Source organism: Gaeumannomyces tritici (assembly GCF_000145635.1).
Source record: "Gaeumannomyces tritici R3-111a-1 unplaced genomic scaffold supercont2.3, whole genome shotgun sequence".
Taxonomy (NCBI): domain Eukaryota; kingdom Fungi; phylum Ascomycota; class Sordariomycetes; order Magnaporthales; family Magnaporthaceae; genus Gaeumannomyces; species Gaeumannomyces tritici.
The window spans coordinates 1,555,390-1,575,512 of record NW_008804547.1 but is presented as its reverse complement, the minus strand read 5'-3'; the positions used below and the strand labels follow the sequence as shown (position 1 = coordinate 1,575,512).

General features: G+C 54.9%; 10 protein-coding genes across 10 annotated transcripts; 7 read left to right on the top strand and 3 right to left on the bottom strand.

Moving 5' to 3' along the window:
* The first annotated feature begins 544 nt into the window (after positions 1-544).
* On the top strand, positions 545-3,387 carry GGTG_05641 (hypothetical protein). The gene is made up of 4 exons (XM_009223445.1): positions 545-837; positions 910-1,422; positions 1,515-1,991; positions 2,052-3,387. Exons 1-4 carry the CDS (start codon positions 751-753, stop codon positions 3,297-3,299), a joined length of 2,325 nt encoding a protein of 774 aa, XP_009221709.1. The 5' UTR covers positions 545-750; the 3' UTR covers positions 3,300-3,387.
* A 508-nt stretch (positions 3,388-3,895) lies between these two features.
* Positions 3,896-5,467, top strand: GGTG_05640 (hypothetical protein). Its single transcript, XM_009223444.1, has 2 exons — positions 3,896-4,722; positions 4,801-5,467. The coding sequence occupies exons 1-2, from the start codon at positions 4,711-4,713 to the stop codon at positions 5,197-5,199; spliced, it is 411 nt and encodes a 136-aa protein (XP_009221708.1). The 5' UTR covers positions 3,896-4,710; the 3' UTR covers positions 5,200-5,467.
* A 215-nt stretch (positions 5,468-5,682) lies between these two features.
* Positions 5,683-6,661, bottom strand: GGTG_05639 (hypothetical protein; the record flags this gene model as incomplete). The annotated part of the gene is made up of 3 exons (XM_009223443.1): positions 5,683-6,081; positions 6,128-6,451; positions 6,503-6,661. The coding sequence occupies 3 exons, from the start codon at positions 6,659-6,661 to the stop codon at positions 5,683-5,685; spliced, it is 882 nt and encodes a 293-aa protein (XP_009221707.1).
* Positions 6,662-6,708: 47 nt separating this feature from the next.
* On the top strand, positions 6,709-7,586 carry GGTG_05638 (hypothetical protein; the record flags this gene model as incomplete). Its single annotated transcript, XM_009223442.1, has 2 exons — positions 6,709-7,048; positions 7,138-7,586. The coding sequence occupies exons 1-2, from the start codon at positions 6,814-6,816 to the stop codon at positions 7,584-7,586; spliced, it is 684 nt and encodes a 227-aa protein (XP_009221706.1). The 5' UTR covers positions 6,709-6,813.
* Positions 7,587-8,938: 1,352 nt separating this feature from the next.
* Positions 8,939-10,422, top strand: GGTG_05637 (hypothetical protein; the record flags this gene model as incomplete). Its single annotated transcript, XM_009223441.1, has 2 exons — positions 8,939-10,217; positions 10,292-10,422. The coding sequence occupies 2 exons, from the start codon at positions 8,939-8,941 to the stop codon at positions 10,420-10,422; spliced, it is 1,410 nt and encodes a 469-aa protein (XP_009221705.1).
* A 1,707-nt stretch (positions 10,423-12,129) lies between these two features.
* GGTG_05636 (hypothetical protein) lies at positions 12,130-13,093 on the top strand (the record flags this gene model as incomplete). Its single annotated transcript, XM_009223440.1, has 6 exons — positions 12,130-12,150; positions 12,366-12,407; positions 12,578-12,621; positions 12,681-12,724; positions 12,855-12,926; positions 13,017-13,093. The coding sequence occupies 6 exons, from the start codon at positions 12,130-12,132 to the stop codon at positions 13,091-13,093; spliced, it is 300 nt and encodes a 99-aa protein (XP_009221704.1).
* Positions 13,094-13,357: 264 nt separating this feature from the next.
* GGTG_05635 (hypothetical protein) lies at positions 13,358-13,846 on the bottom strand (the record flags this gene model as incomplete). Its single annotated transcript, XM_009223439.1, has 1 exon — positions 13,358-13,846. One exon carries the CDS (start codon positions 13,844-13,846, stop codon positions 13,358-13,360), a length of 489 nt encoding a protein of 162 aa, XP_009221703.1.
* Positions 13,847-14,847: 1,001 nt separating this feature from the next.
* On the bottom strand, positions 14,848-15,419 carry GGTG_05634 (hypothetical protein; the record flags this gene model as incomplete). Its single annotated transcript, XM_009223438.1, has 2 exons — positions 14,848-15,239; positions 15,344-15,419. 2 exons carry the CDS (start codon positions 15,417-15,419, stop codon positions 14,848-14,850), a joined length of 468 nt encoding a protein of 155 aa, XP_009221702.1.
* Positions 15,420-15,869: 450 nt separating this feature from the next.
* Positions 15,870-16,934, top strand: GGTG_05633 (cu/Zn superoxide dismutase; the record flags this gene model as incomplete). Its single annotated transcript, XM_009223437.1, has 3 exons — positions 15,870-16,155; positions 16,236-16,419; positions 16,520-16,934. 3 exons carry the CDS (start codon positions 15,870-15,872, stop codon positions 16,932-16,934), a joined length of 885 nt encoding a protein of 294 aa, XP_009221701.1.
* Positions 16,935-18,763: 1,829 nt separating this feature from the next.
* On the top strand, positions 18,764-19,618 carry GGTG_05632 (hypothetical protein). The gene has a single exon (XM_009223436.1). It carries the CDS (start codon positions 18,785-18,787, stop codon positions 19,607-19,609), a length of 825 nt encoding a protein of 274 aa, XP_009221700.1. The 5' UTR covers positions 18,764-18,784; the 3' UTR covers positions 19,610-19,618.
* The last annotated feature ends 505 nt before the right edge of the window (positions 19,619-20,123 follow it).

Below are 20,123 nucleotides of genomic sequence, written 5' to 3'. Positions count from 1 at the left end.
CAGCTGGTGCGAGCCCAGCAGAGCTAGGTAAATAGAGGCGTCCGCGTGCCGCTTCCCCCTGAATGACACTGCAAGCCACCTCTGTCAGTGCGTGCGACCTCATGTCAAACAGGGCCTCAATTTTGCCCTGAGCAGCGATTTGTTTGGGGTAACTCAGCTCGGTGTCTCCAAAAAAATCGTCCTTCGTTCTGGTCCCTGATTGGAATATCAATACTCTGTGCTTTTACCCCCGCCAGCCTCGAGATTCCGATTGAAGCCATCGACGCTTCCCTTGCTGTGACAATGGTAAGGAACCTGCGAGATGTTTCTTTTTCTCGTCCCTTGGCTCGGATCTGGCTGCAGCCGTATTGCGATTGACACAATAGCGCCTGAACAGCACGCGCCAACACCACAATTCCTTGGCTACCAATCTGCCAGCCATGTTTGGCCCCCCACCTTCCATTCATGTTTGCCTGTGCGATCACGTTGACCACCACCAAGCCCGTCTCGCCCGCAGCGCATGCATGTCTCCCCTCCCGCTGCTACCAACCCCTATCTCACGTAGTGCAGGAAGCTAGACCATGTCGCAGTCTGCCGGGCTCCACGCGCCTCTCATGTCGGTTGCACGACCCCGACGCCATGCCCTGCACAGTTGGCAGCTACCATGAAAAGAAACGCCCAAGACCTCCATCTCAAGCTCCGATTCCTGCTTCCCGGCTCTTTCTTTCAGCATCTTACGCTCCGCTCCGTAACGTCTGATCCAAAGTCGAGATGCTATCCCGGATTTTCCTGGCTGTGGCATTGGCGCAAGCTTCCGCCGCCCAGCCAGACGACTTTACCAAATATGTCCGAACCGATGTAAGACGCACTTCTCCTCCGGTTCTCAGCAGGTGGCCCGGTTTCTGACACTCTCTTCATCCCGTGGTAAAGACTGGTTCCGTCAATGGGGGCAATACGTTTCCCGGCGTGTCCTGGCCCCTAGGAATGGTGAAGCTGGGCCCGGACCTCCACACCAGTTCCGACAGCTACTCGGGCTACCAGCCCAATGGGGACTTCACTGGCTTCTCCATGCTGCACGAATCCGGCACGGGCGGTGCCCCCAAGTACGGAGTGGTATCGCAGATGCCCATCGTTGGTGATATCGAAAACCCCCTGTCCAACATGACCACTACTAGGGCCGCCTCGGACATGACCGAGGTCGGCTATTACCGCAGCACTCTGGCATCTGGAGTTACCGTCGAGCTTGGGGGCACCCGCAAGTCCGGCTTTTACAAATACACCTTTGCAGCGGCTGGATCCAACAACGTGATCGTCGATGTTTCCCACGTGCTTCCCTCCTTTCGAGGCCAGGGTCTGGGCCAGCACTACCTCGGCGGGCGTATCCAAGTTTCCCAGGACAATTCTGGGCTTCCTTCTTACAGAGGATACGGCATATACGATAATGTACGCCCGGCTTGGTCAATAGGATCCAACCCATCTCCTCACTCTGGCACATCCATCCCGCACAACATTGCTCTTGCTGACATCGCCCACAGGGTTGGAACCGAGCCGGCCCATGGCGCATCTTCTTCTGCGGCCACTTTGACAAGAGGGCTACGTGGAAAACCTTCCTGAGCGATGGATTGACTGGCGACACTCTTGTAGAGTTTGGTAATATTGATACCTACGAATCCTCCACGGCCAGGCTGGGCGCAGTCTTTTCCTTTCCCGACTCGGAGGTCAGCTCCAGGGTCGGCGTCTCCTTCATCTCTGAGGCTCAAGCCTGCGCCAACGTGCAGAGCCAAATCCCTAAAGGGACTGAGCTTGGAACTCTTGTCATCGCCACACGGAGCGCTTGGAACTCTGAAGTTCTCTCCAAGGTGACCACGACGGATACCAACGACACCATGAAGACCCAGCTTTACACCGCGCTATACTTTATGAACCTGCTGCCGACAAACAAGACTGGGGAAAATCCTCTATGGCAATCGGACGAACCCTATTACGACGATATTTTCACCTTTTGGGATACGGTGCGTTTTTTTCTTCACTCCACGGAGCCACACATCGTCATTGACTAATAGCACCTCCAGTTCCGGTGCACAACGTCTCTCCTGCACATCCTCCAACCCACGGTCTACGAAGAGTTCATCCGTTCTCTCATCGATGTCTGGCGACATGAGGGGTATGTAAGCGATGCCAGGTCATCCAACTGGAATGGGGCTGTGCAAGGCGGCTCCAACAGCGACAACGTGCTGGCCGATGCCTACGTCAAAGGTGTCCGCGGTGCCGTAAACTGGAGTGATGGATTTGAGGCAATGCGCAAGAATGCCGAAGTCACACCGGCCAAGACGGACGGCGACGGGCGTGATCCTTCAGGGCAGGTTAAAGAGGGCCGCGGTGCGCTCCCAGACTGGATGGAGCACGGTTTTATCACGCCCCGCTACACCCGGTCTGTCAGCCGCGCCGTCGAGTACGCCGCCAACGACTTTGCGCTGTATCAAGTCGCCTCGGGGCTTGGCCGCACCGCAGACGCAAACAAGTACCTTGGGCGTTCGCGCCAGTGGCGCAACCAATGGAACCCCAACATGACGGCGCTCGGGCACTCTGGGTTCCTCGGCCCGCGCTCTCTCGATGGCTTCATTGACCAGGACCCGGTCAGCTGCGGTGGCTGTTATTGGGGCGACTACTACTACCAGGCGCTTCCCTGGGAATACTCCTTCAACGCGCACCACGACGTTGCGACCATTGTGGCCCTGGTTGGCGGGGCCGGTGCCTTCGTCGACCGGCTAGAGAAGCTCTTTACACCCGGTCTGTACGGCGGCAACGGGCAATTCGGCAACACCATGTTCAACCCGGGCAACGAGCCCAGCTTCGGGTCCCCGTATCTGTACAACTTCGTCGGCCGCCAGTACCTCTCGGTGCGTCGCAGCCGTTTCGTCGCCAAGTCCTACTACAGCCCCACCCCGGCCGACCTGCCGGGCAACAGCGACGCCGGGGCAATGGAGTCGTGGCTGCTGTGGAACATGGTCGGTCTGTATCCGCTCACGGGGCAGACGACGTTCCTTGTCGGGTCGCCCTGGTTCCGGGACCTGACCCTCAGCCTCGGAGGGGGCGCCGAGCTCCGCATCACGGCGACGAGCGGCTCCGAGGCCGACTTTTACGTGCAGTCGCTCAAGGTCAACGGCGAGGAGTGGGACAAGCCCTGGGTTACATGGTCGGACGTTTTCGCCCGCGGAGGGACCATGCAGTTCGTCCTCGGCCCAAACCCAAAGGGGTGGGACACGGGGCCTGCCCCTCCAAGCCCCGCTAGCAACGACAGGCTGTCCGCCCAGAGGTAATGAGGTGAGCAGCCAGGCTTGGCCAGGAGTCGAGAGAAGCTGGGATGGGAGCCTGCAGATAGTAAATGAAAGCCCGTTTCAGCTTCTCCTCCCTTCCGTGGTGCCCACGTCGACTTCTCCCCTCACATCGAGTCAGCTTCGTGCAGCTGCATAAGGGCCTGACACGGGCCTGCTCGGCATCCCACCAAACAATCGCGAGTCACGGCACTACGAGGCCTAAGTCAAAAAGAGACGGGGCAACCGCCGATCAATCCCGTAGCTCCAAGGCGACATCTTCGAGTGCCGTTCAGCCCCCGGTCGCTGGCCTTGCGTGCGTTAGCCAATGAAAACGTTTGTTTTTTAGGTACTTCCGTATTTAGCCCGTGATAGAAGTACCAGCACAAATCACTGTTACAAAGCGGTACGTCGCAATACTCGCACCGCGCCCCTGAAAATCCGTACCTCCAAGTCACACCAACGAACAGGGGTGCTTTTGCTGACCACCTTCCAATCCGGGCGACCTGGGCCCAACGGCACTTCAGGGGACACGAAAATTACCATTCCCTACGCGCCAACGCCTGCGCCACAAATGACGACCACAACCACAACCAATAATAGGCCCATAATCCCGGTTTTTAAAAGCATCGGCGTCCCTTAGCTCGAAGAGGCGTCCATCGGAGGATTCTTCTAGAAGGAAAGAACACATCACGCGTCCGCCTTCCATGCAGGGGTGCAAGGTGATTTCGCTGGAAGATGCTTCCTTTTTGATGGTTAAATCAAATATTCCCGTCACTGGGATTCTTTTGCGGCTCACTTTCAAGAAAAGCCCTTGGGATTTTATCCGCATCGGGCGAATTCACAAGGTCCTGGCTGCAGCAAGCAGGAATAATACCATCGACACACGCACGCTAGCCAGGACCATGTTCAAGTAGAACCAGATACACCTGCGAATAGAGAGCCTCGCTCCAGGTGACCGGCGGCCATGTTTGCTTTTCTCCTTGCTCGAACGAGCGCCTAGCCATTCATTGTCTCGTCATTTGTTTGGGCGGCTAAACTGCTTCTGGGCCGGCTTCACTAAGCTGAAGACGCGAAATGTTTGACCGCGCAACTATCCGGCAGGCTGCAGAGCCTGGGCGACCAAACCGGTCTCCTCCCAGTTTCCTGCTCTCTTGGGCGAGCGAGGTTTTTGGCTAAAAAGGGAGGCGACGCCCTTCTCCGGTGTTCCTGGTGTTCTCGAAACGGATCTCTTTGCTGGTCAGTACTCTTAACTCTCTGTTGGGTGTTCATTTCTGTTCTGCTTAGCCTATTATACCAGCTGCATCGCCGCTCGTCCTTGTCGCTCGCAGCAACCTCTGCTCAAACTCATCGTCATCACCACCCGTAACCTGCTTTCAAACGAGCCAGGAGAGAGTGTCAGCAAGGCTCGACAGACATGGATGACTTGGTTCGCTACCAACATTTCTTTAACTTTTATAACATCACTACGACGCTTTGAACTGACGAGTCGTGCTTTTTCAATCAGAGCAAGACCCCCATTCCCTATCCTCAGAGCGAGAGACCCACCGATTTGCGTCATGCCCATCTATTCTCCTCGACTGTTGCGATCCGGAGCCGCGAACCACACACGAACACGCGATACCCTGTCGAAAACGGAGGCGGGTCCGCCACCGCAACTACCCGGCCTACCAATACACCCGGACGCTCTACAAAAAAGACCTACAGTTATGCCATTCAAGCGTGGCTCGCCCAAGACAAGGCCAGTGAGCCGTTCGATGCACTCGACACCGACCTCAACACGTTCTGTGTGAATTCCATGAGGGAGCCTCGCGGCAATATGGGCCGTGAGCTCGACTGCGAGACGATGGTTGTGGAGGTGTCCAAGACTGAAACGGTAGAGGAGGCTGGCAAGCCAAAGGTCTGAACTTGACGAGTGCAGGTGCGCTCACCTGCTATCAATCTAAAAGACGGGACAAACGGACATATGTAGGAATAAATCTTTGTACAACTAGGCAACAGCGATACAGCACTTGCAACTTTTTTAACAATGAGGTTTGAGGCTCTACATTAGAGGGGGTATTATCGCGCGAGCACCTAGGTACCCTGCTGGCATCCATATGATGGATAGCTCCGCGATTATTCCGGCAGCCCTCAATGACAAAGAAGGTTTAGGCGAGTTTAGCCGCCATGTGGATATTTTAGATTCGGGACGCGTGAGGCTGCGACATGGCAGTGGATGCAGTTAACTACTTACCTACCCAAGCTAGGCCTTGTTGGTCCAAGTAACTACAAAACGAAAGAAGACAACGAAGCAACAGCCAAAGAAATCCCGTCACCAGCGGCAGCGACAACGCAGACGCCCCGGCTACAGCGGCCGACCCCAACGACGCCATTCCCCTACAGCACATCACGGCGATGCCCCGCTGGGGATCGTGGGAGGCGTAGGCCCGAGGCGCTTGCAGATGAAGGACGAAGCGCCGAAGATATTGCAGTCGGTCTGCAGCCCGCCCTGGATGGGGCCTAAGGAGGGGTCCAGCTTCCAGCTCTGGTCGAGATCGATGGTCTCGGCCCCCTCGAGGTTCAGCGTCTCCCCAACGGCGGTGGCGGCGCGGACATCGGTCCAGGTGACGGCTCCGAGGTACTCGGTGAAGGGTATGGGCCTCGCGGCCCTAGTGTAGCTGCCACCGATCCAGTTCGCCGTCGAGCCGCAGTAGCCGCCCGGGCTCGACAGGATGCGGTACACCTCCTGGCCCGTGTTCAGGTTCTTGATGGTGCCGTTGAGCCCGAACGGCGTCAGCGCCACGAGCTCCATCTTGACCTTGTCACCCGCCCGGAGGGGGGAAGCTGAGGACGTTTTCAGATCCGCCAGAGTCGCCCCACCGCCAGTCCGCCCGGAAGTTGTTTGCGCGCAGGTCGCCGTTCGACCCGGTCTTGCTGGCCAGGTGCCCGATGCCGACGGCGACGGGGTCCTGCCAGCGAGGCTCGACGCCGTCGATGCGGATGGCCAGGTACATGCCCGAGGTGAAGCCGTCGTCGCAGGTGCGGAACTCTGGCACGGTGACGGTGCCGGCAACATTGCCGATAAGAGTGCCGGCCTTGGTGACGCCGGACTGGTTCTCCATGTGCATAGAGTCTGGAGCTCTCGTTTCCGGTGCGACAGATGTCCGTACAACAAACTGGCGGTCAAGGTTCCGCTATCTTGATAGCAAGTTCCCGATGCGGCTCACCAGAGCACCCTTGCCCATCTCCATGTCAGAGAAGCTGGAGGCAGGGACATCTACAGCGGCAGCAATGCATGCCGCTGCTGCAGCGGTGAGAATGGAACGGAGCATTTCGAGAGAGCGAGAGTCGCGAGGCTCGTGTTGAGCAGGCGAGGATGAGGCCATAGAGTTCCACCGTTATCGTACAATGCCGTACCCCTTCTAGCAATTTATATTTCTTCAGAAAGTCGCAGGCTCGTTTTTGGTAGGTTCCACGTCCCTTGCTTCTCAGGGCCAGGCGCCGGCAGGAAAAATAGGCAGGTAGTAGTCAAGATAAAATGTGGTATATGACGGACAAAAGGTGCAAGAAACGGGTTATTGTATGCTTATCTAGATCTCTGAAGAGAAGGGAAGACGGGCACGAGGCTGTAAGCCTCGTGCCCTCCTTATATACGGTGATACCCCCCTCTTGCAGGTGCGGTACCCACTACCGCACCCCTGTTGTTGCCGACGAGTGCTCGGTAAGCATCTGCCCGGTGCCCGTGCAGATCTTCCGTGCCAAGGCATGGAACAGTGTGCCGGCCCTTGGTGATAGCCTCCTTTGTGGCAGTATCTATGCTCCTTGGCATCCTGAAAACTACCGGGTTAACCTGTTAAAACAGGTGCCGAGGTACCGTGCCCTGCTGGCCCCCTTACAAATTGCGGAGCTGACGTGACATTCGCCGTGAGGAGAGGGGGCCAGCCCATTGGTAACGTGATTTTCAGGGTTGCGGCATACCCCGAGCCGATGCATTCGCTTGATCGAGGCACTTTGAGCAAGAAGTTGCTAGTAGTGAGCGTATTCGAACTTCCGCACATTTACGTCGAATACGAGGGGCGGCAGAGAACGGAGAAGCAGGTGAACAGTGACGTTGCTTCAAACAAGAAGGTATCGAGCCCGATTGAGGAGGGCGGGCTCCTCAAAGCGGCCGACCACTCTGGAGTTGCAAAAGCCATTGGATTCCAGACTGCTCCGCCTCGGTCCATCCCCCTAGTTTGCAGCCCTATGGCTGCGGCCCGGGACGGGGTGTGGCCCCGCGAGATCTTGTATTATTATACCCCTTGCTCTTGACGTAAAAATGCACTCAACCGTGATGAATAAGCGAGCAACTACCGCGGAGTGCAGGTTTCTTGAACGCCGGAGCTCCCTCCACCTCGGCCGAATGGAGACAGCGTATCCGCATTCGGCGATTGACGTTATCTAACGAGGTGCATATCCAGGAAGCAGCCGAACAGCTCACAAAAGGTGGCTCTTGGCGTGCGCCTAAACTGCCAAGGACTACTATCATACCACGGCGGGGTAATTCGCTTGGATGCATATCTGGTAATTATAATATTATGTTAGTGGGAAGGAAAAGATGCACTCCTTATCTCCCTCTTATATATACAACTGTTAAATCCCTCGCCTTGGCAACTCATGCTACCACAAACGAGAAGCTACGGATACGTCACATGTTATAATAGCGCGATATGCAAGCTTGGGGAATGCGATAGAGTTGAATTTGCTTTCAAATTTTACGAGATGCTTCAAAGGACAAGAATCGTTGACGGGGTCATCCGGCCCAGGCCCAATGATAATTATACAAGAACTTGAGCCAGTACGAAGCCTGTCCATCCAATTGAATGATTACAGTAGCCCTCCTGCCCTTCAGGCAGAATCGCGAAAGGTTGAACGGTAATTACAACTACTGGCGTGAGGCTGCGCCTACTAACTGTAAATTTGGTTAAAGTGTTGATAAGCAGGGCTCGGCCCTCCTGAAGCTGCTCGCCGGGAACTGGTATCGTAGAGGGAATAACATGTTGAAGTCAATTTGCTAGCTCCCACAGCTCGTGAAGAAACCAACTATTGTTTTCAGTCAGCCGCAGTCTATTCATAGCATATGTGGCGTTAATGTCGTTACATCGTGCCTTGTCTCGCCGTCGCTAGCCTAGCTGAACAACACGAGGCGACCCATACCTGCCTCATATCACAGTAGAGAGGGTGCCACGTGACCACAAATGCATCGAACTATAGCCCATCCCATTGGTCACAGCGTTCCATTGGATGGCGCAAAACTGCGCGGTTGCCCAACTTTGCCCTTCCGAGGTGTCGATCTTGACCCCCTTTGACCGCCCGGCTGGAGGTAGCCCCAGCCATACCGCACCCACACCACACCTCACCTTGTTCCTCACTAGCCGGGCGGCCTTTCGCCTCAATCCTTCAGGGCGGAATGTTCCGGCATGACTACATATGACGGAGTAGGGAAACGGGCGAGGAACCCAAGCCTGGAGGCCTCCCCTTGATGATGCAGCCATATCGGCATAAAAGAGAGAAGAAGGTATCAGCCGAGCTCACAGCTTGCGCGGTCTTCTCCAGGCGGCACGCATGCTCACGCTAATTAGCACTGCAAAAATTACACCTGAACTCCTCGCATCCACCACCTCATGGACACCCAAGCTCCTCCATTCGAAAGCTTTCAGTTCACAGATTGTGTTCCAGCGGCAAAATGGCTAGCCGCCACCTACCGGATGGAAGCCGACTACGACGCCAGCTCGGATGAATACCCCGTCGGGCTCGCCCGCGGCTACCTGCGGTCCCTGCTGCGCGGCAGCCCGCACGCGAACGCGACGGACGGGCAGCTGCTGGCCTGGTGGCAAACCATCTCTGGGTCCTGGGGCACGGTCGGCGAGCGAGACCGGCCCTTCGCGCGGGTCTGGGAGTTCCCCTACGACGGCTGCCCCGCCGACGTCTGCAGGAACATGGGCTTTGAGGGCGACCCGGACCTATCGGGCATCGGCATCACCGTCTCGTTCTGGCTGGCCGCTTGGCTCGGCACCACCTACTTCCTCGCCGTCCTGGCCGACAAGATCCTGCTCGCCAGGGAGGCCCTGGCCAGACGCGCGTTTAGCGGCGGCGGCCCGCCGGAGCCGGGTCGCTACCCGGCCGTCTCGCGCGCCTCGGCCAACTTCCGGCTCTACGCCTTCCTGGAATCTCTGACGACCTTTCTGGAGTCGGCGCTCATCTTCGCCATCGCCATGCTCGGCGCCGTCATCGCTCGCTACCTGCTGCTGGCCAGAGAGTTTGGCGTGTCCGCGCGGCAGTACGAGATCGTCACGGCCGGCTTCATGGCGCACTTCTCCGTCCTTGTGCCAATCCTGCTCGAGTCCATCTCCGACGCTCTCCGTCGCACGCACCTGCGGCTCATCCTGTGGTTCGTCGTCCTGGCCCTGTTCTCTGGCGTCACGGCCTTCGTCCGCATCTTGGAGCAGAGGCTTCTCAGCGTCGACATGAACCGTCTGCATCCCGCCCACCCCTGGACCCGCGGTTTCTACTGGTGGAACCACTGCCATGATATCCGCTTCTACGACAACATCCTGCGCAAGACGGCAGATGCAGGTGCCGCCGTCATCTTCATTAATGTCCTGTGGTATCTCTATGCGTTGCTGTACCAAATCCCTTGCTGCAAGACAAGGTTTGATCGTGTCGGGCGGCAGTGGCTCGTCAAACAGCTTAAGCCATACAGATCCCACTTTCGCCTGCTCAATGCTTTCGTCTGTGGCGTCATGATATGGCTGTTCCTGGGAATATTCCACCTTTATCGCGAGGACGTCCTCCGGCGCGCCGGCGAGACAAACAAAGATGCAGTGTGGACGTTCGGGCAGGTTATGGCACTAGCCACCTGGCTACCTGTTGTTTTTGATCTTGTACACTTGTTGATTCGCCGTAAGTCCACTGCCCTCTGTGACCCTTAGGCCTTGTGCGTTGCTAACCTATTCCTGCTGACCCTTTTCGTACAGGTTACCCGGAGAAAGCATTGCAACAGAAGATCTCGACGCGATACAAGGTAATCGCTCGTGGCGGCTCATCTGAGGCGATGCACGGCGAAGCCAACTCTCTAACTCCTGTTGCAGGCCATCGAACTATGTAAGGGACAAATTCTCGTACTATTGCCTCGTTCCCGAAATGTGTTTTTTAACTTATGAAGGCAGCTTTGGTGGATTTAATAAAGCCTTCAATTTAGCTTAGTGACGATTGTTTGATTTGAATTTTCAACTCGGTGGTATCATTCCAGCAACTTGTCATCATCTTTATCAAATTAACTTAAAGACTACTTTAATGCCTTCCAGCCAGTTAGGCCCATTTGTTATAAATGCAACTCCCCCGCACAAGCGAAAATTTCCGTTACTTCAACGCTTAACTTCCGATGCCACGTGTTGTAATAAATTCACTTCATCGTCGTATACCTTTTCCTTTTATTCGCCGTTACCCTTGGGCAAAATTAAAGTTCCAAGCGGCAAGTTGTTTACATTTCCGTGAAATAAGTAGCGTAAATACCAATGTTTAAGTCCTAACTGTTGAGGCTTTTAAACATGTTTTTGAGCCGATGATGTTGGTTTCACCTTCACACTGGCTCTTCCCACCTGCCACGTTCAAAATTGTAGTGAAAGTGCCGTGTTCTATTTCCGTGAAATTTCAACCTTTCCTGTGGGTTGAAACTACCTTTTCCGCGACCCGAGGTGGTTTGTTATTCACAAGCCCAAGGCCCCTGGGCAGTAAGACAGGGCTAGCCCATTAAAGGCTAAAATAAAAATGGGGGACGCCTATATTGCCACAGACTCTAGCTATTCTACCACAGAATAGCGGAGTCACAGTGCAACATAGATTGTTAAGGTACCGCCGGTAGTTTGGGCGGAGGATTTGTACTTTTGCTGGTCGATTAATGCCTGTCAATGACGTAACTGTGTTCGTTAGTAACGTGCGGGAGGCATTAAAGTTAAGTCCCCGTGGGGGAAACGTATTTTTAAATTAAAGTCCCGGTAAGCCAGCCTATTAAAAGTTAAAAAAATAAAGCTATTCGCATTTAAATTAGGCCCTAATTTGCAATAATAATGCACGACCTTATAAATTTAACCAATTTTTGTAATTCCGCTTTAGTATATTGCACCAAACGGTTATAAAAGCTTTTCGCTTTTATAACCGGTATATTACCAAAATCGTTACGGGGCAAAGTTATAAGTTCGAATCGTTGCAAAACGTCCTCGATATTAAGCACCGTTGCTTGCAAAACTTTGTTAAAAGCTTTAGGGTCCTTTTTAGCATATTGCAAGCGCTGTAAAAAGCGTGCAAACCGCTTAGGGGCTTCCGTGCCGGGCTCGTAAAGGTTACCCGGGTGGCTTTGGGATTGGGGGTTCCAAAATTTATGTAAGGAAAGGGACGAAAGGGACGAATCGGAATTGGCAATTAAATTAAAGGCTAAGGGCCCGCTTCCCAAATTAGGTACAAAGGTTTTAAACCCCAACCCGGCCGGGGTTGGGGTCCTAAAAGCCTTGGTACCCCTGCTTCGCCCACGGCTTTGGCCTTTAAATCCACGGCTACGGCCTTTACCTCCTTGTAGCCGGGCAGGGGCTAACGAAAGTGGTGGCAGTGCTTTTCGGGCCTTTTCGGCCGCAATCGTTTCGAAAAGGGAAGGGTTACGCTTTATTAAGGCCGAAGCGTGGTTTAAAGCACTTTTGGGCCGGCCTTTAAACCTGATAGGCAGTAGGTTAAGGGGACCCGGGCAACGAAGGGACCTTTCGGTAAATTCGGCTTCGTGGGCCTCCTTTTCGACGCGGTTCCAATGCTAATAAAGATCGAAATGCCCCATTTGCAAAGGTTTGTAAGCGGTTTGTAAGCCGGAAATAACGTGGGGGCAAAGCAGGCCGTGGGTAACCGTAATCGTGCAAACGCAAGGCGAAATAGGTAAAAGGAGGGCGAAAAGGGCAGGGTTACCGGCTTTGCCCTTATCCCTTTCCGGCTAAAGGCTTTTAATAACCCGTTTTACCCCCAAAAGCGCTTGGGGAACGAACTTTGCACGCACGCTTTCCCAAAAAGCAAAGGAAAAGCCGTAAGGCACCTTATTTATGGCCGAAGCCCGTAAGGCGAAAAGGTCGGTAAATTGGGTGCTTCAATAAAGCTTAAAGCATTTGTAAACCGTTGCGAAATTTCCGCCCGATTTGTTAATAAAAAGCTTAATCCTTGCATGCAAGGATTTAACGATAAAAATGGTACGGACCCCGAAATGCCTGTAACGGTTTACCCAACAGGCCACGATATTTTCCTTAAAAAGCGTTAGCTACGTGTTGCAAGCGTAAGCTACTGCCTTTTCGTTAAGGTTTTTAAAGGCTTGTAGCCTTTTTTCGTATATAGCTTTGGTTGGGAAAGCGAGGAGGTCGTTTTAAGCTTAAAAAAAGGTTTGAAAGGATTTGTGCCGCACCCAACAACCTTTTGTTCCGGGCTCCTTTCGAGCCGGAAAAAAGTAAGGTTTGCATTTTGCAAGTACGTTTATATTTACGTGCTATTTGCAAAGGAGTTTAAAAATAGCTTGTAGCTTTTTATCGGTATTAATAACTTTAATTAAGGCTAGGTTCCGGTTTGTAACGATTAACGTTGGTGGTGGGTGGCTATGCAATTCGAGGTAAAAGCTTAAAGCGTTAAAAAACCATGCAAAAGCTCCTTTTTTTTCGTTGTTTAAAAATACGGTAGCAAAGGAAAAGCTTTTTTTAAAAGGCAAAATCCCGCATATATTAAGCATGGAAAGGTTAAATTTATTTGTTTTGTAAGTGCAATCGAAAGCGATTACGTTGGGTGCTATTGCGAATAGCTTTAAACCGGAAAGGGGTGCGAGGAAAAGCTATTCGATACGGCCGGTTTCGTTACGCCAATTTTAATGGTAAACTTTGGTTAAGCCATTTAATTGCTAAAAAAAAATAAAAAACAAGGCCAAATTAACGCTGCTAATCCATAAAGGGTATGGTTTGCCGGGAAATTATATCGAAAAGCCATTGGATGGAAGTGCGCCCGTTTAATTTTATTTTTCGTTGGGCTTATAGGAAATTGCCGAGGTTTTTGCGGGTAAAATTAATCCTTTTCGGCCGCTTTGCCCGTAAGCTTTGCATAATGGCTAACGGACGAAGCCTTGCCTTCCAAAGGGCAAGGATTCGTTCCTTGCAAATTTGCAAGGACTTTCGTCGGAAGTTTGTAAAAGCGGCAAGGTTATCGGCCAACGGGTGGTTATGACCGAGATTAACGTAAGGGACCTTTACCCAGCCCGCCCCCATGCGTTTAAAGGCGGTTATCCAGGGACAATTAGTGCCTTTTGTGCTTGTTTTACGCTTTTTGGCCTTATAGGTATCGGCAACGTTGGGTTGTTGCTTAAGCACGCCTTTTTTGGCATAGCGCATTTGGGTGCGGAAAATTTTGCCGGCGGATTTGTAATTATCGTGCAAAACGATATTATAGCCCTTTGCATGCGCGCGTGCGGCCAATGCGTTAAAAAGCTCGTTGCAAAAAGCGTAAATAGCGTTGGAAAGCATCGTTAATTAAATTGCGATAAAAATAATGCCGGAAAGGTAAGTATCGCGTGTTTTTTTTGGTATTAAAGGTTAGCGTTGGGATCGAAAAGGCGGCCGGGGTTAATGCCTAATTTAAAGTAAGGGTAAAGTGGGCCCGGCTTTAAAACCCAACGACCTTTATAGCCGGGATTGGGAGTTTAACTCGTGCCCAAAGCTACGGCCGCTTTAAAAACCGTGCAATACGGGGAATTGAATTAGTGACTTTATGAATTGACGTAATTAACATGGGAAAACATCGCTTGTTATTTTGGTATATGTAAATTTGGTGGTGGGACGGTGCGCAGCAATGATTGCACGTGTGCACGGTTGATTTTGTGGTAGAATAGCTAGAGTTTGTGGCAATATAGGCGTCCCCTAAAAATGAGCTGGAAGGTCCAGATTCGGATACGTAAGCTTTTTTTGAAAGGGAATCGCCGTGACTAATCCAAAGTGGTCTCATGCTGGGATGAACAACCTTTTTTCCGTAAGGGGAGTAACCCTCCTGAAGCTGGGGTTTGTGCCTCTCTGGATAGGCCAGGGACGAATCCGCGGAAGAACGGCACTGGCTTGAAGCAAAAGGGCCGGTTATCCGCCTCCCGTCCAAACGCCATGGGTCCTGGTTAAGACAGCTGTCATGTCTCAAATATATAGGTCAGCCCCATCTGCCGGGCCCAAGACCGGTTGCCTATTCGAAGTTCCTTGGTATTCCCGGCCTGATGCCTGTTTGGTGGTCTTCGCCCTAGCGGAAATGTCGGCATAGCCAGGGACCAAGCTGCTCGAATCCCGGCAGCAGACTTGCTCGGGTTCTGTCCTGACAGCGGGCCGGGAGTGACCCAGTCGAACCGCGAGGGACTCCCTCAGGCCCGAAATACACCTTGACATGCCTCGTGCCGACGGAAGCAATCCCATCGAGAGGGGCTCTAGGTTCAGCTACACTCGCGACACTTGCCCTTTCGGAGTCGAGGGACGCAGGCTCCACCTAATTAAACAAAAGCACGCCTAGAGTAAAAAACCGTCGTGCATGTAGCAGCACCCATGGCCCGTATGGGCGAGTCGACACGGTTCTGCCCCCATCGGACCAAGCGGCCAAACGCCGGTCTGGAACGTGGTGCACGCCAGCGCTCGGTATTTCGGGCGGGCGCTGATAGCGCGGTCGTCCAGTCGCACGTGTTCTTGGGAAGAAATTTCGGATGGTGCAGCGGGCAGCCGAGCACCAGTGCGTGCGGAACGAGGACAGCATGGGAGACGGGACGGATTCTGCACGTATTTCCATCTCTTCCACGTCCTTGGGATCGCGTCGACCCGGCGGTACGCAAAACACTCCTCTGAGCGCCGCCCGCGGCTTCCGCGCGTTGGCCGGCACCGATGGCGCAACCTGATGATATCATTCATCTCGAGCTGCCCCTACCTGCCACCAGGTTTCCCACAGGCTAGGCTGGGTGCCCACCTAGGTGCCTGGATAGCCAGGTAGGTACATACACGCAATGGTGTCGTCTTTGCCGAACTCTGGGAGCGCCGCTCTATCTGGTGCGAACCCGGGCTCTCCACCCGCCATCGGCTGGCAGACGATTCAGCACCCCAGTAGAGATCTGGACTGAACGACACGTTGGGACGAATCTAAGCTTGAAGTTATTCTGATGACTAGAAATGTTCGGTACATATCGAGAGGGATGCCCCTCTGCTACGATAGGCGTGGAATCTATCGGCTCATCATTTACGTGCTTATATAAAGCCAGTAGAGATCGTTGGCCAGCAAACGGAAACTTTTGCTTCACGGCCTGCACCCGCGTCGCTGGAAATTCGCAAGGCTTTAGTGAGGGCCCCCTCACACAGCACCAATGGTAGTCCTGGGCCGTGTGCAGACAGCAAGAGGCCGGGAACAAGGACCTTTCTAGGGAGCCAGGGAGCTAAAGCGACGGGCACAGCGACCTCTAGGGCAGCGCCGAGGCCAGAGATACGACAAAGCTAGACAAAGGCGACGACGCGCCCTATAAACGCACAAGAGATGGGGAAGCGTTCCGGGTCTGGCGCCTTCGGCGCCTGCCCCACCCTTGGGCTTGGGCTCCTCGTCGCCCGCTGCGGTGCGCAGGCCGACCCCAAGACGGTGACGGGCAAGCTGGGCGACGCGGCCGTCATCGCCAACAACCCGCCCGCCATGGCGGTGGCGCAGTGGAAGGCGAGCGACGACAAGCCTTTTCACGGATCCGTCATCGCCTTTAGCAGTCCCGATGGCACCGGCGTCTTCCAGGTGAACTTCAGGAACCTGCCCACTGACACGGGTGGCGAATACGGTTAGCACTTGCCCACCCTCCCGGGGATGCATTGCGAAGGTGCAAAAGAGGCAAAATGGCTGATGGAGGCCATAATGCAGAGTACCACATCCACGACCAGCCGGTGCCTTCGGATGGCAACTGCAACGGCACGCTCACCCACCTTGACCCTTACGAGCGCGGACAGGAGATCCCTTGCGACAAAGACAAGCCCGGGACGTGTCAGGTCGGCGACCTGTCCGGGAAGCATGGTAAAGCCGCGGCGCCCGACTTTGAGTTCAAGAGGTGAGTAGTTGCGTCCTCGCTTCGAACCGCTCGTTCGCTGCGGCGCCAGCGGACACGATCGACTTCCAGCTCACCTGCCCCTTTCTAACGCTCGGCGCAGGTATCGCGAATTATATGCATCCTTGGCGCCGGGCATCGGCGCCTTCTTTGGCAATCGGAGCGTCGTGATCCACTTTCCCAACTCGACCAGATTCACGTGCGCCGACTTTACCGAACAGGGCTTCATCCTCGACGAGATGGGCATTGATGGGCCCAGGTTCGAGAGCTGGGGCCCAGGGATGTGGGGCAGCTCTGGCCGGCCTGGTTCTAGCTGGGGTGGGCCGCCGGGTGGCTGGCCGGGCGGCGGCAACGGACGAGGTGGTGGTCGCGGAGGTGGTGGTCCCGGGGGTCCTGGGGGTGGCGGTTGGGGTTCGCCAGCAGAAGGCGGCGGATGGGGAGGTCCGGGGTCCGAGTCGCAACCACCAGGTGGGAGGCCGTGGTATAGGTCATTAAGAATGACAAGAGCGCGGTGGTGAGGACGGCAATGGTCCTTTAGAAGATAGAGAGTGGCGAGGATGCGATGCATCCCATGCCCTCTCGAATGTATGAAACAAAGCATTTCTGCAAGGCGAGGCACTTACCTAGCGCTGTGAAACGATTGCACGGCTATTGCTTCGCAGTGTCTGTGATATCGCGGTTCCAACCAAACAAACAACGCTGGTGTGGATTCGGCCTATCTTGCGCGGGGTTTGGACGGATGCCTTGGCTGTTTTTTTTTGTCCGTGCGGAACCACCTGGCAGCCACCTGTCGTGCTGCGAACACCAGGACTGTGCCTGGCTTGCGTGATATTATGTAACACCACAGACGCAGCTATTGTTGCTGCATGAGAAGTGACATGAAGATGGTAGTGTCCAGGGGTCTGCCCCAGCAATGTCCAAGGGCCTGGCTTGACGTCGTCATTGGAGCGGGTCTGCAAGGGAGAGGGCGCTCAACGACCAACAGCCCGCCCAGCCGGATGTGTGGCAATGCAAGAACCAACACCTGCAAGGGAAATCGATCCAAAATACAAAATTCCCGGCCGATGTTGCGCATTCCTACGCCAACGGTTATTTTCGACAGCATACCCGCCAAGCTTCAAGGCCGCTCACCCAACCCCGCAATTTGTTGGTGGCAATTGCAGCACAGATGTTGACATTGCTCGGACTTTGACGTAAAGGAGGCACGAACGGCCGGGTGTTCTGGAAGGATTCTTACAAGTCAATTCCCACATTCCTACAGTAGTTAGATCGACGCGGCCACCAGGAATCCCAAAGCTCGGTTCCTTGACCGCCCCAGAAGCAATTACTCGGTGCTTGGCTCGCTCGCATTTGGTTCAATCAGAACCTCCCATTAGATGCTTCCTTCCTTTTTGGGCCAATTGGGGGGCCTGCCCAACCAGCGATTGCTAGGCAGGGATTGCGTTGCCATTAATCGCAGCAAGGGAGAACATGAATTCGCCACAGAACCGGTAGAGACAACAACCACCAGCTCACGTGGCAGGCGCGTGCGAGGCACGCCACGCTGGGCTCTTTCCAGGTACTGTGTAGATATAATGTATGCTGTGGTGTGGCGGGGTAGCATCACAGCTGCCGTTTTGGGTCGGGCAGGCTTACTCATGGCCAGAAGTGAAGAGCGACCAACCCACCCGAGAGGCAAGCACCTAATTAATCTCGCAGATCCAAGTCGTTGGACCGATGTTGCGTGCCTCTTTGACGGCGGGGTCCTCGGAGGGGCGTCTGGTGGTTGTAATTCGCCGCGCCCTCCGAACCTGACCCAGGCGACGCGCGCCACTTTTCCTTGCTTGCACCCCGCCCGCCCGGCCGAGACATGGGCAAGCAGAATCCAGAGGCTGTGATTAGCCGTTTTACGGAAGCGCATGGTTGCCCCCATCCGCCCCATCCAGCTGGATCCCCTTGCTCTGGAGCAGGTGCTGCTAATCCGGAAACACTAGTCTAGATCTTTGCGGTCATTGCAACGGCCTGGAACTAGAGCCATCAGACACGGCTGCACTTTCCGATGAGGCCAGCACATATCCACTGCAGGAAGCCGCCTGCTGGGACATTCCACCGCTCTCTCCCCCTGTTCCAATTGACAACTCAGTCGGATTGCTTGTTGTCCGTTTGTTCCACCACATCAATCCATCATGGGTGGTGAGAACGAAGTGACGCAGGGGGGGAAAAACGTATAAAGCGTCCGTGACACCCTCGATCTGCGCAACCACACGCCAACCAGATCAACCAACCGTTGACCTCCCCGACCAAGCCACAGTCCAGGGTTCCTCTCGCCCCGACGTCTTCCCTATTAATACATCGGCGATAGCGTCAAGCCCTCTCAACATCTCCGACAATGGTCCGCCTTGCCACCCTCATGTCGGCCGTCACGCTCGCCGGCAGCACCGCCAGCGCGACCTACGGCGGCGCGGTCCAGGACGTCAGCGGCTTCACCTACGTGACAAAGGGCCCCGCCAGGGAGGGCAACATCCGGGACTACTGGTACCCAACCTCGCAGACAGCCCTCAGCAAGCTCAAGGCCCTGTTGGGCCCGGACCGCCTCAAGGAGCTCCTCGCGCCCGAGATCTCAAAGGCCGACGACTTCTGGCGCGACATCGTCGCCCGCTCCACGGGCGCCAGCTGGAAGGCTGCCGAGGGCCGCACGCTAGCCTTCCTGCCCAACGTGACGGCCATGGACTTCAAGCGCTGGTTCAGCAGCCCGCTCGCCGACGCGGCCAACAACGACGCCAACGCCGAGCACTACTACAAGAAGACGGTCGCCGACCCGGCCTCGGGCGTGATGCGCTCCGAGATCATCGAGGGCTGGGGCGGCGTCATCACCCACTTCACCGTACCCAACTTCGCCGCCGTCGACCGCGCGCGCCACCCCATGCTACGCGAGCTGCCCGAGTTCCCCATCCAGTTCGCCGGCGATAAGACGCTGCTCGACGGCACCGTCTTTGGCGTCCTGCACATCGCCGTCCGCGACGTCAAGCCGTCCGAGTACCCGGACTACGGCGGCGCAAAGGGCATCGAGGTCTACGCCGCCGTTTGGTACGGCGACGCCTCAGAAGACGCGCACCTCGAGACGGAGCGCGAGCACATGATCATCGAGGAGATCAACATGTCGCTGCAGTGCCAGAGGGACATTGTCTCTGGTCGCCTGCCCCCGGCCGCCTAACTTGCCCATGCGTATCCACTTGTTCATATCCCTTTCTCTAAATGACGGTGTTATTTTCCTCTTTGGGTCGGCACCATGATTTATTCGGAGATATGTGGGCGGTCGCAAGTGTCTTTTCGGAGCGCGGGATTAACGTTAATGGCTAAAAAGGGCTAGAAGCCAGGGCAGTACCGGTACATCGGATCTAGATACACGGCAGGCGCTATAAAAGGGGAGTTTCTCGAACGTGAGGCATTGATGATAATGATAGAATTGGCCTCGAGATAATACATCAAGTTCTAAAACTTGCAGTTCCTCTATGTGATGAGGTATAGAGACCGCCTGGTATTTTCGGCGTCGTGGTCAACTAGACGAGCTAGGTCTCCCTCGCGACCTGCGCCGAAAGCTGAGGGTGCTTTGAGGCTCACGTGGGCGAGCTGCCTTGTTCGGTATGAAATCGAGAGACACGCGGACAAGATTGGGTGTTTGGCGTAACAAGCAAGGGCGAGGCTTGAACTACGACGACGATGTGTGG

What these genes read in the sequence shown, in the direction of transcription:
- GGTG_05641 (XM_009223445.1), top strand. Translation starts at nt 751, where the DNA reads ATGCTATCCCGGATTTTCCTGGCTGTGGCATTGGCGCAAGCTTCCGCC. An exon ending in CCAAATATGTCCGAACCGAT is followed by an intron (nt 838 to 909) that starts GTAAGACGCACT and finishes CCCGTGGTAAAG; the next exon opens with ACTGGTTCCGTCAATGGGGG. An exon ending in GATACGGCATATACGATAAT is followed by an intron (nt 1,423 to 1,514) that starts GTACGCCCGGCT and finishes CATCGCCCACAG; the next exon opens with GGTTGGAACCGAGCCGGCCC.
- GGTG_05632 (XM_009223436.1), top strand. Translation starts at nt 18,785, where the DNA reads ATGGTCCGCCTTGCCACCCTCATGTCGGCCGTCACGCTCGCCGGCAGC.